This window comes from Harmonia axyridis, chromosome 1, assembly GCF_914767665.1.
Source record: "Harmonia axyridis chromosome 1, icHarAxyr1.1, whole genome shotgun sequence".
NCBI classification, from domain to species: Eukaryota; Metazoa; Arthropoda; class Insecta; order Coleoptera; family Coccinellidae; genus Harmonia; species Harmonia axyridis.
The window spans coordinates 53,813,494-53,826,305 of record NC_059501.1 but is presented as its reverse complement, the minus strand read 5'-3'; the positions used below and the strand labels follow the sequence as shown (position 1 = coordinate 53,826,305).

Genomic DNA, 12,812 nt, shown 5'->3' with positions numbered 1-12,812 from the left:
TGTTTATTTGCTAGAATATGTTTCAGTTTATTATGTTCAAAAATAACCCTATTGAAATTCACATACCTAGTTCATGTTTTGGAATTTGTGAAATCCTAAAATCGAGTGAAGAAATACGCCCGTATTGGCATAGCTACTAGCTATACGGTATTGTTGATCCTTCAAGCTCAAAAACACGGTCTATGAATTTTAAGAACTGAAAATCGAGTAATAAAATTTAAGGGATCATATCTTGAAAACATGCATTACTACGATGAAATTGAACACCGTAGTTTCCACCACACTTATTGTTTCGGAACTCTGATTTTTGGAATTTTTATCCAGGTTTAAATCTCGCCGCTAGATATCGATAAAAAATATTTAAAGAGGAAATTTATCATTTTTCATGTTTCACGATACTTTGTGTTGAATGTGAAAATATTAAATGCACCTACTTCGAAATTTACATAATAACTATTTTTCAATAATGAGCTTTTGAAGGTATTTTTTTTGTAGTTATTTCATTTTTCAATACTATTCTAGCAATAAGTATTGAATATAGAAAACAGTTCCTACAAAATGCTGCAAATTTTGAATGATGAAAATCTCTTCATTAAACAGAAGCTTTCAATGAAATTAATTCCAATGCTTCGAAATTTGGATGATATTTGCAAATTCAAAGATCCGAAATTGTAGAATTCTGAGATGCTTTTATTGTATTCAATATAATCTTTTTTTTTTTTAATTTCGGTATGTATCTAACTCCATATTTATAACACATTTGATTCTTATAAATACCCGAATGATGTCCAAAGTATAATATTGAAAAATGAAATCCATTCCTCCATACATCGACCCTCATGCAGGGCTTTCCTCAGAAACCATCTATAAAGATCATTGATATTGAATGTTGGTACAAATAAGGATTGCTACTTATAACATATTAATCCATAACCTTCAGATGAATAATAGTGAAAAATCCATTTAAAAAAATAATCTACTGAAAATATAAAGCTTCATCTACACTAGGTGCTATTCTTTAGCGAAATAATTTTGTGAGGAAATTGTGTCTCCGCTCCCCTAAGCTGTTAGGTGTTTGGGCCCTCGATGCGAGCTAGAGCTTAGTCGCTTTTTGCCCGTGCAACAAAGGATCGAGAATACTTGTGGAATACAAACAACAAAAATTATTTCAATCGAAATAAATGAAACGGGAAGATGCGTTAAAAGAAATTAGCTAGGGGATCTTAGCTTCCTAATTTATGCTGAAACTATCTAACTGAATTCGGCTCGAATGATTTTTTTAGGTATTTAGTTCGAAGCGAGTGACATTCACGAGCGATTTTCGCTAATGTAAATTCAGCTGGTTGAGTCATCATTCATTATACTATTATAATTAATTTCTGACGTCAAAACCAAATTTTGTAATTTTTAGGGTCAGTTCAGATGGTCGCGCGTGAACCCGCGAACCACAAACCGCTCGACTAAATATACAGAGGAGTTATATACAAATGTTCATATGGTCGCGCAACATCGCGCGTATGACTTCTCTGTATTTCTAGTCGCGCGATCATCTGAACTTAGCCTTATGGTTTATATGATACTGATATCATATCATAGAAATCATTTATACCGTTTCAGAGATATAGAGGAGAGTTGGTATTATGTAAATGGAACAACCTATATTTTTCAACGCAGTTTCTCAACCGCAAATTTGTAGAAAAGCATACGTTACCGGTTATTCAAAAATGTCTTCCGTTTCAAAGATATTGATTTTTTTGGACTCAATATTTTGATGGGGGCACCTTATATACAATTTTTTCATTCATTTCAAAATTTAGTTCATTTTGTGTTAATTGCAAATAGGCGTAGAACTCAGCTTCCGCCGTTTTTCCTGAAATTCTAGGCTTCATTGTAAAAAAGTGGTTATACATTTATGATTCAAAATATTATCCATCGCTGGTCACTACTTTTTCCCATCTTTCGGGTCATCTGGTCATCTTCTGAAGCGATCCACGAATCGATCAAATTTTTAACTTCTTCAAAAAACAGGAAATGCTGGTCAGCCAGGCCATGTACCATTGATCGCAACAAGTGATAGTCCGAGGGACTATCGTCAAGATAATACGGTGGGTCAGATAGGTCCCATTTCAACGTTTCCAAGAATATCTTGACCACTTTCTCAACATGGACATTTCCATGCTGTAAAATCAATTTATCATGTCTCTCGTTGTATTGCGGCCGTTTGTCTTTCAATGCTCTGCTCAAACGCATTAATTTGGAACACCCTGTACGGATTCGTTTCTTTCCTTGTGCTATGAAAAGCTTCAGCTCCACCTTTTGGTTGTCACTGTTCGCACAGATTGTCCTCTTTTATCAACTCCATCTGCAGTCAGACATAAAAACATCTGCATTAGGGGCTTATCGCAACATGTTGAGGCCCTTACAACTTCGACGCTCGTATCATTGATACGGTGGTAGCTGCCACTGATAAAAGCGAACATTCAAGTAGACATTCCAACTCCAACCACATTCCATTTTGAAATCAATTCATTCAATGAAAGACACATTTTCTCGATAACCTTGCGACGTTGTTCTTCAGTCGTCGAATGGAATTGCCTATTAAACACAACAATTAGGTCTTGTTATGTCGTGGAACAGATGTGCGGCAAAGTAATTGGTTGATTCCAATTCGCTAGATCTAACTTATTAAGGGTATGTAATCAGGCCGCACATTCGAAACAGCAAATCTTGCTCTATGCAACGGAATTAATTTCGGTCGGATCTGGAAAATTACATTTGAAATGGAAAAACTTTGTAATTGTGAACGGACTTAATAGCCACTCTTTCAAGGGTGTAGCGAACTGAAAGAAGCAATGGAGCAATTTTTCATTCTGGATACAACTTCAGAGTTGAAAAAATTTTCCATTTGCTATTTTCGAACAGATGTTCTTTAACTCTAACATTTCATCACGATGACAATATCTTATGGTGCCTGCCGTCAGTTAACATGACAACTCTCGAACGGAAAAACTTAAAATTAAAATTCTTTGGAGATTAGCACTGCTGCCATAATGAGTCGAATTCGATCATAGGTTCCATAAAAAGAGATATTCGAAATTCTATTTTCTTGAAAATTACGAACTACAAATTCAAAATACACAAAAAACACAAGTATTTAGATGTAAAATAGCAATTTCCGTCTTACAAAATTTTATGTTCGTCGTGTTGCCAAAATCACAGACAATTGGAGAATAATTTCAAAAAATTATCCCCAAAATTTTCATAACAACAGATCAGACTTTGTTGAAATTTTGTTTATAATAACTCAAATCTTCATGCTGAATTTATTCAGAACAGAAGTTCCCATCTACACAAAAATAACATAATGATGAATTACTCTTTATATACAGGGTGTTTCAAGTTCGCCTGCCTATTGGAGGGTTTTTTTTGTTTGTGATTTTTCCATTCAGCTAATATATCTACGAAGCTCCGGCACCTAAAAAAAATACAAACAAATATATTTTATTTCTTAAATATTAACAAGATTTCCATCCTCAATCATTATAATAATGATAATTAATGATAATTTTTGAAAGATAAACAACAAAACTGAAAAAAAAAGAATTTACCATAATAACTATTATGTGGATTATTTTTACTATGAACATGCTATGCGTGAACTCGATTCAATGTAGAATGATGTTGGAATCTCGTGCATCTCTTGAACTTGGGAAATATCATCACAGGATGTTTCAAATATTGTGCCAAAAATTATGAACAAAATTTGATCATAAGTTAAGATTTTCAGATTAGGACACTATTTCTTCTGAGTGCCGGAAAAATAAGGATAATCTTCAAACAGACTCATTTAGCTGAATAGGGAATGGCGAACAATATCATATTTCAAATTTTCAGATTTCAAATTTATCCAGAAACGTGAAATAGGCAGTTGAACTTTAAACACCCTTATTTATTTTTGTGGTCTCCAAGGGCGCATGAAACAACTATCTTACTTTCGGTAGGCTCGGAAATAATATATGTAATAAATATTCATCTAAAAATTTCTCGAGAAATATCTAGAGTCGGGATTCGAACCGAGGTTTTTTGTTCCGAAATCGAAATTAAAATCCAAAAAATTTTTAATTCTGAAACATATGCATACTAGAAGAATAGAAATATAACAAGTGAAGAATAATTTATTCAGTATCTTAATATATCGGACGAAAGATTTTTTTTCATTTGATTCTTTGAAATTTTGACTTGAAGATTATTGATCGTATTCCCAAGCTAGGAAGATAAAATGAGCTACGACAAAATATTTTGTTTAAAATTTCATGTAGGTACGCTCTTGTATTTGCCCGAAATAAACTCTCGATTATAGAAGAACAATTTTTTTTATTCCAAATAAGAATTCCATAAATTAAAATATGTAAACTACTTGGTATTCTGGGTATGATAATTTTTTTCCGCTAATGTTTCCAAAATTGAACACAATTGATTTACTGGGATGCCCTTTTGGAAATTTCATTATAAAAAGTTTTGAAATAGTCACTAGTCATTTTTTGATATTTGAAAGTAAGAACTACGCCATTAGTAAAAATGGAACGATACACGCTTCAACAACGCAATGAAATGCACTATCAGAAGATTTCGAAGTTAATGTTTGCAAAATCAAACCACTTTTGAGTCGTCGTGAATCACCTTCTCGACCGATAGTAATTGAACTGGTGGAAAATTTGGGTTGTTGGGAAAAGTAAGTTATGTGAAAAATCGAAGCCGGTTGTGCCGCTAAAGAACAACCGAGAATTACTTATTCGGCCTTACTTATTCGAAATTGAGGCTGGTGAAACTCTTGATGAAACGATTGATCAATTATTTTATCGAGCTGCGATCAATGATTTTGTATGAAGGGAAGAAAATATTGACGTGAACGATGTTTATTTTCAACAAAAGTAGGCTACGCACCTCACGAGCACCGAAACACTAGCAATTTCGCAAAAACAGTTTACCGGCCGTGTTATTTCTTGAGGTGATCACAATTGGCCATCGAGATCTTGTGATTTAACACCCTCAAACTTTTTTCTTTGCGGCCACGTGGAAGATAAGGTCAACAATCGATTGAAGACCTCAAAGTTGAAATTCGTGAAGTTGTCGAAGTCATAGAGCCGCAAATGTGCCAAGTGTAAAGTTTTTTGAAGAGGATATTGTGTCGGAACCGTAACTGTGACGGTCGTTTTGCTAATATTATTTTCAATCGTTGAAAGCAGCATACCTTCCTCTTTTCAATCGAATAAAAAGACAATTCAGCTCTGGAATGTCTTGAAATGTATTCATACTAGGGTTTAAAATGATACAACGTGGATTTTTCTATATATTTTCCAGAAGGGGACAATCAAACCTAAATTTAAACTTTATATAATCTAGACCTCGCATAGACATGTCTGTATATTTATTTTTATATGCTGGCATATAAATAAAAATTCGTTTGAGTAAGCCAAATAACATGAGTATTTCTATATCTCGTATCAACTACGCAAATTAAGGAATTATATTCCATTTAATTTACGTATTGATTTGTTGCGAAGGTTTAGCCAGTTTCTATTGCCGATTAATATAATAACTTTTATATTCTGCCTGATACCTGTTCACTTTACTTTTGGTACCAAATCATCAAAAATGTTTGATATTTATTGCTTTTCATCCCGATCATCTTCAGCTTCTGAGAAACTCGTAGTGGAACATTCATTTGTTAATATATCTTAACTGACTTAAATACCCCTATGTTGTCATTTTCTATATTTCGCGTTATATCTATTCTTCATTACTATTGTCAAAAATAGTGGAACGTTCACCTACTAACTAATGTCTTCTTGAAGCTGTCCTCCTGTTATTTTCATTTGTCTTGCAGGGAGATTTATATGCTACCAGATTGTAGTAGATAAAACGCAAACGGGCAAAAACTTGCTCCTAAATAATAATACTATCTTATTATACACCACTTTTGAGTAGTCTGAAAACTGGATGAATCCGTTAACAGGGCCGACGCCAGACATGTTGGCACCCCAGCAAAATAAGATTTCTCCGCTCACCTATCCTCATTTATCTGAATTTTATTCAAAGGAGACTGTTATTTCTCTCTTTTCAATTTCATTTGAAATCGTATTTTTCAATTCAAAATTACCTAGTCCAATTTATCGAAGGAAATTTTGTCGATTTGATCAAAAAACGTCCTGCATTATTTAAAAGTTCGACGCTCTATGAGTCTATAGTAAAAAAAGATGTATAGCTCTTGAAGGTGCATTTTAGTACATATAGTTGTATTTTCATTACTAGAGCGCCTATTCGATTTCGATAAAATTGGCTCTTTAAAATTTCTTTATTCGACTAGGTACAACGAATGATAGAGAATAACCGATAACACCTGCATGCAACTATTAGAGTTCTAAAAATTTGGTATAGTTTATTGTATTCGTTCAATTTCATAGTGCTGGTATATTTGAGAAAGAATATTCATAATAAACCTTCATTGATATGTGATGGACGATGGTTCAGTACCACATAAAATCCGAAACCAAAGGAGACAAAAAACCTCAATTTTCTGCTCCTGATGAAGGAATAGAATAATTCCGAAAGCTTGAATATTAGAAAAAAAGAGTAACCACTTGTTTTATTGACTGCTGTACCCATAAACCCCAAATCTTAGTATAATCAAACAGTCTACTACACAATTATCCAAAATATCAACACTTTCTGCAGGCATTATATTCCCTCTTATATGACGATTTGATGAAAAACTAGATGACAACATTTCACTATTCTCATTTCCCTCTTTTTTCAGATCTCATAAATCATCGATCTCTGTGAAACAATGGTAGAAATAGTGTCTAGTGAGATTACGCGCAGTCAGCATGAAGAAGTCCAAGTTGCATTCAAAATCGGTAAGTAGAAAACCAGATATATACACTTTGTTCTATTGAAAATCTCTCGAATATATATTTTTTTGCATGTTTGTTGGGAATGAAAATTAAGTAGTATTTTTTATCCTGAGAATCTTATTATGTTTATTATGTAAAACCCGAAGTTTACCTATTCATGTGAAGTTAAGTTGTAGAATTGAGTATTTTTTTATAAGTATATTTATTCTTTGATTCAAGTTAAATCTATAAAATATACAGTTAATTATTACATTATATGCGATCACGTTAACAATTTCATAAGTTGATATATTGACTATAATACAAAATATAAGTGAATTTCTAGGCATCCATAGAATATCCTAGAATGTTACCTTTGGTTCATAGGAGCAATAATTTTTTTTGTGACCACGAGACCTCTTGCTATACAGGTTTGGCGGGGCATTCTCAGTCAATTTTGAAGGTACGCCCTCCCTAAAATGATTGCAACGTTTCATTCTGCGATCTCTGATGGAAATATCAGTTTGGCACTAAGTGATCCCTACCAAATACACCTTCGATCTCCATAGCGAAACATGGTGATAGTTGTAAGTTGTAATAGGAAATAAAAGGAAGATTTGTTGGTACTTACCTATAAAATTCAATTCCAGTGTTATTTAAAAATAAAAATTTTAATCTACAAAATCACGACAACAATTTTATTATTTACTGCATTACTGACTGGTTTGAAGTGTTATTTCTTAAACTTCAAAAATATATTGTAACGTACTGCAATCTATCAATGAAATGCCTATATGTTACTCAATGAGGAAGAGTTATCACAGAGTATCTAATAAGTTATAAAAATGGCCAAACCCGAGGCTGAATCATAAAGCTAATATACCCTACGTTTCCAAATTCATATCATTTATTCTGTGAGAAATATAAAATTATTGTCTATTTTTAAATAATCGTAAATACTTATGAGGGATCCTATGGAATTCAAATATTTTATTATACATAGATAGAAATGAATCAATAATTGATCAGATTAGTCAGCAATAACATTTTTATCGTGTTATCGCCGCAAAGAAAACATATGTTGCTCTTATAGCCGTTAACAAACATATTTTAGACAATTTATCCATGCCTAGAAACCGACATTTTCTATTACTGGAGATATACATCAACTTATGTAATTGATCGCAAAGCATGCAATTATAAATAGTAGGTATGTAAGATTCTAAAATTTCAGCAAATTATATCGAAACCTGAAGAAGCCGTATCTATACAGGGTGTCCTGCAAACCGACGTCAGGCCCGAATCGGAATATCCAAATTTGATTTCACTGAAAGTGTCTTAGTTTTCGAGATATCGACAGTTTCATAAAAATCGTCAAAATCTACACCTTAGTCATTGACCATTGTTCTGAGTGCCACAGATACAAATATTGATATTTTGTGATTCTCCTTGCGATCGATAATTACAAACGGATCAGCCTATTCAACATGATCAAATATTTTCCCAAGGTGCCTATAGGATCCGGTGTGAATTTGGCAGACCGTTTCCAGCAGACGGAAACACCCGAAGGCGGTGACCAGTGGCGTGTGGCAAAAAAACGATTTATTATGGAACTATTCACTAGATCGGATAGAAATTTAGGAAGTGGATTCCGTATAGTATTCGGAGTATCCGTTGGAGGAAATATTGATTTTCTATATATCTCGGGATATTTTAGCAACGTTTTTATTCAAATTATCATCAGTCTAACTTGAAAAATTCATATCTAAGGAAGTACGCGTCGGAGCATAACCATATTCGAAATATAGATTACTATTAGCGATGTGAATGAACTGTGACAAAAATTATTGACATCCCTTGGGATCCAGGGGTATTTTTTCCAACCCTTATATTTCGAAAATTCGTATCTCCGATAGTACGCGTCTGAGCATAACCATATTTGGAATGTAGATTACTATTAACGATGTGAATAAGCTGTGAAAAAAATGATTGACTTCCCTAGGGATCCAGGGGTAGTTTTTCCAACCCTTATATTTCGAAAATTCGTAACTTCGTAAATACGCTTCGGAGCATAACCATATTTGGAATGTAGATTACTATTAACGATGTGAATGAACTGTGAAAAAAATGATTGACTTCCCTAGGGATCCAGGGGTAGTTTTTTTCCAACCCTTATATTTCGAAAATTCGTAACTTCGTAAATACGCTTCGGAGCATAACCATATTTGGAATGTAGATTACTATTAACGATGTGAATGAACTGTGAAAAAATGATTGACTTCCCTAGGGATCCAGGGGTAGTTTTTCCAACCCTTATATTTCGAAAATTCGTAACTTCGTAAATACGCGTCGGAGCATAACCATATTTGGAATGTAGATTACTATTAACGATGTGAATAAACTGTGAAAAAATTATTGACTTCCCTTGGGATCCAGGGGTAGTTTTTCCAACCCTTATATTTCGAAAATTCGTATCTCCGAAAGTACGCGTCGGAGCATAACCATATTTGGAATGTAGATTACTATCAACATTATAAAATTTTGTGGAATATTCAACAATCGGTGTACCATACCATAGTATGTCACTTACTTTGGCGTATTTTCGACTTTTGATTATTCCAATTAGGTGTCTAGATAAATTGAAAATGACGGCTGTAAAATATGGAACAACAGATCTGATAGGGTAATTTTCTTTATAAAATTTAATTGGTGAATATGACTCTGATGATTGAGAGTTGCTAATAACCAATTGCAATTTTTCTCTTTCTGTGATAATAACTGTGGAATTACGGAGCTTCGTTTCTGATAAGTTTCGATTGGAATTACACTTCCGAATTCGATTCCGATAAGTTTGAATCGAAGGTTAAGTCAATCATCTTCTCACAGTTTATCCACATCGCCAATAGTAATCTACATTGCAAATATGGTTATGCTCCGAAGCGTACTTTCAGAGTTACGAATTTTCGAAATATAAGGGTTGGAAAAACTACCCCTGGATCACAAGGGAAGTCAATCATCTTTTCACAGTTTATTCACATCGCTAATAGTTATCTACATTCCAAATATGGTTATGCTCCGACGCTTACTTCCGTAGATATGAATTTTTCAAGTTAGACTGATGATATTTTCAATAAAAACGTTGCTAAAATATCCCGAGATCTATAGAAAATCAATATTTCCTCCAACAGATACTCTGAATACTATACGGAACCCACTTCCTGAATTTCTATCCGATCTAGTGAATAGTTCCATAATAAATCGTCTTTTTGCCGCACGCCACTGGTCACCGCCTTCGGGTGTTTCCGTCAAACAGTCTGCTGGAAACGGTCTGCCAAATTCACACCGGTCCTATAGGATGCTGAGAAAAACGGAATGGTTCCCACTTTCTTCAAATTTCGTCATCCAACTTTGATCGTTTTTGCTATGAAAAAATTATATCCAACTAACTCGACATGTTATACTTAACGTTATTTCAAGTAAAATTTCGGATAAAATATCATTTTCTGCCTGAAACAATGAGGAAAAAGAGATATTGCCATTTTAATGAAAAGGAGGCCCATTCTGTGATTTTCATTTCTAACTTCTAACATTTGTACTTTGCAGATTACATTGAATTTTTTAGTTCAGTCGTCTCCAATATGATAGCGGGGGATGACAAATTAGATGTTTCTTCAATTTTATTGGCTCAACAATCACAAGTTGGATGTTAACGGCAAATGTTGAATTTCAATGTTTTTTTTACATTTTCCTGTTAGTGCTGCGTATCTGAATGCGTTCAGTTCTTCAACTACAGCATATAATAATTTTTCATAGCAGAAACGACCAAAGTTGAATAGCGAAATTTAAAAAAATTAAAGAGTAGGCTGATCCGTCTGTAATTTTCGATCAAAAGAAGAATCACAAAATACCAACATTTGTATCTGTGGCACTCAGAACAAAAATTAAGATGCAGATTTTGGCAGATTCTTATAAAACTGTGGATATCTCGAGAACGAGAACTAAGACACTTTTACTAAAATCAAATTTGGATATTCTGGTCAGGCATTACCTAAGTTATCAGCATGCGCCGGGTTGACGTCGGTTCACCAGACACCCTGTATGTGTCCTTTGAAAACTTTGTGTCCTCAAATATGTATTCGAATTGAATCAAATTGATTACCAGACAATTTATGGAAATGTAGGAGTAAAGTTAATGTTTCTGATGTGTTATAGAAGTGTCTTAGTTTCAGCCATAGAGGTAGAAAAGTTCATTGGGTTCTCAGTCAGTAATGGAAAATTGATATATTCAAAGTACCTTCCTGTTTTTTCATTAGATGGTATTCAACAAAGTTGCTAACAATTAACAGTTGGTCATTCTATAGAAATGGCGTTGAAATGGTATTCTTCTCTTGGAAATAAATCTAGAATATTCAATCAGATTCCAACTTAATACAAGCAACCAGAATGGTTATTTGTGTCATATTTTCTTGATATTCATTATTTTTATTGCTATTTGGATTAAATTCTCAATTTCCAGTTCACTGCTCGTTGTCAAAAATTCATAAGCAGTTTAATTCCAACACAATTCATTCAATCCATCTGTCATTACTAAGGAAAAAAGAGAACAAAAATTGGAATAACTACATGAATTCGAACTTGTATAATATGCATAAAGCACATATTTCAATATACCTCACTATAATTGTTTCATAAAAGTACATATGTATTCATGAATCTCTATGTAAGTAGATGAATAGTAACCAAACATTTCTAAACATAAATCTAAATATTATATGTAGCTCCTAGATTAGTGAAACGGATGGAAAATCGCCTGAAAATCCTATTATGACATATATACATAGTTAACATATCTATTCAACCGATATAGCAATTGGATTGCAAGGCGCTAATTGATAAAATAATTTGATGTTTTTTTCCACATGCTTCAGTGGTCATCAAAAACTTCAAATGTATATACACTTGAAATTATAATTTGTGTTTCTCATCAACACGAGATGTAGTTCCCACAAATTTTCCAATTCACAATGTCTTATTTATTCTACTGTATAGATTTGTTAAATACTTCTCACTTGAATGATTCAGAAAATTTGAAAGCATCAATTATCATCAATTACATTACTCATATCTCAAACAAGCTGGCTGTTTCTGGTAGTAGTAATCCTATTTCCATTCATTATCATGAGTTATTTTCCACATTATATTTTTTTAGGATGAGTTTCCTATTCAGTCATGATTTTGTTTATAATTATTCAAATTAGTTTAGATTTAATTCCAAGAAAGACTATGGAATCACTAAGAGACACCTTTTAATATAATTTTGCATGTATCAGAATTGGTTTCTCATTAAAATTGCCTCATTCCAATATCATTCATACGAATTCTTTTGAAGAATTCCGTAATTTGTACATAATTCCGAAACTTAATTTTGGTTCACCATGGTGTTTTCCAAAAATGTTACCCGAAACTATCATCGATAGAACAATGAAATATATTCTGTCAACAAGGTTCGTATTTTTTTTTGTAAGTGTGATTAATTTTTGAGCTATAGGACTTTAAAGGAAAAATTTTATGGAAATTCAAAAAATTTGAAACGTATGTCAATCCTTTTGTTGATTTATTCAATTTATTGTCTTCCTTCTGGAATTGTAATTATGTATAATTTCATCTTTTCTTTGGTTGATCTTATAATTTCATCATCGTGTATTATTTGAAAATTGAATTGAAATTAAATAGATATCAGAGGCAGTTCCGAGATTTCATCAAGGATGGGCCCGCACAGTACCGAATTCAACCTTTATAATTTTCAATTTGAAAAATATTTCGATGATTGAATCGTACGTTGATGCAAGGGTATTATTTCAGAAGGGCCTATATATCGAAGGCCTTACAAGAGCCTATATATCGAAGGATACAAGTAGA

At 33.0% G+C, this 12,812-nt stretch overlaps 1 protein-coding gene across 13 annotated transcripts in view; it reads left to right on the top strand.

Moving 5' to 3' along the window:
• The window catches only part of LOC123671736 (transient receptor potential cation channel trpm), a 241,241-nt gene that overhangs the window by 7,587 nt on the left and 220,842 nt on the right, over positions 1-12,812 (top strand). For all 13 annotated transcript variants that reach the window (XM_045605743.1, XM_045605742.1, XM_045605738.1 and 10 more), the window contains exon 2: positions 6,818-6,917. In XM_045605743.1, coding sequence (XP_045461699.1) covers positions 6,888-6,917 — 30 coding nt within the window. In that variant the 5' untranslated portion in view covers positions 6,818-6,887. The remainder of the gene's footprint in view (positions 1-6,817; positions 6,918-12,812) is intronic.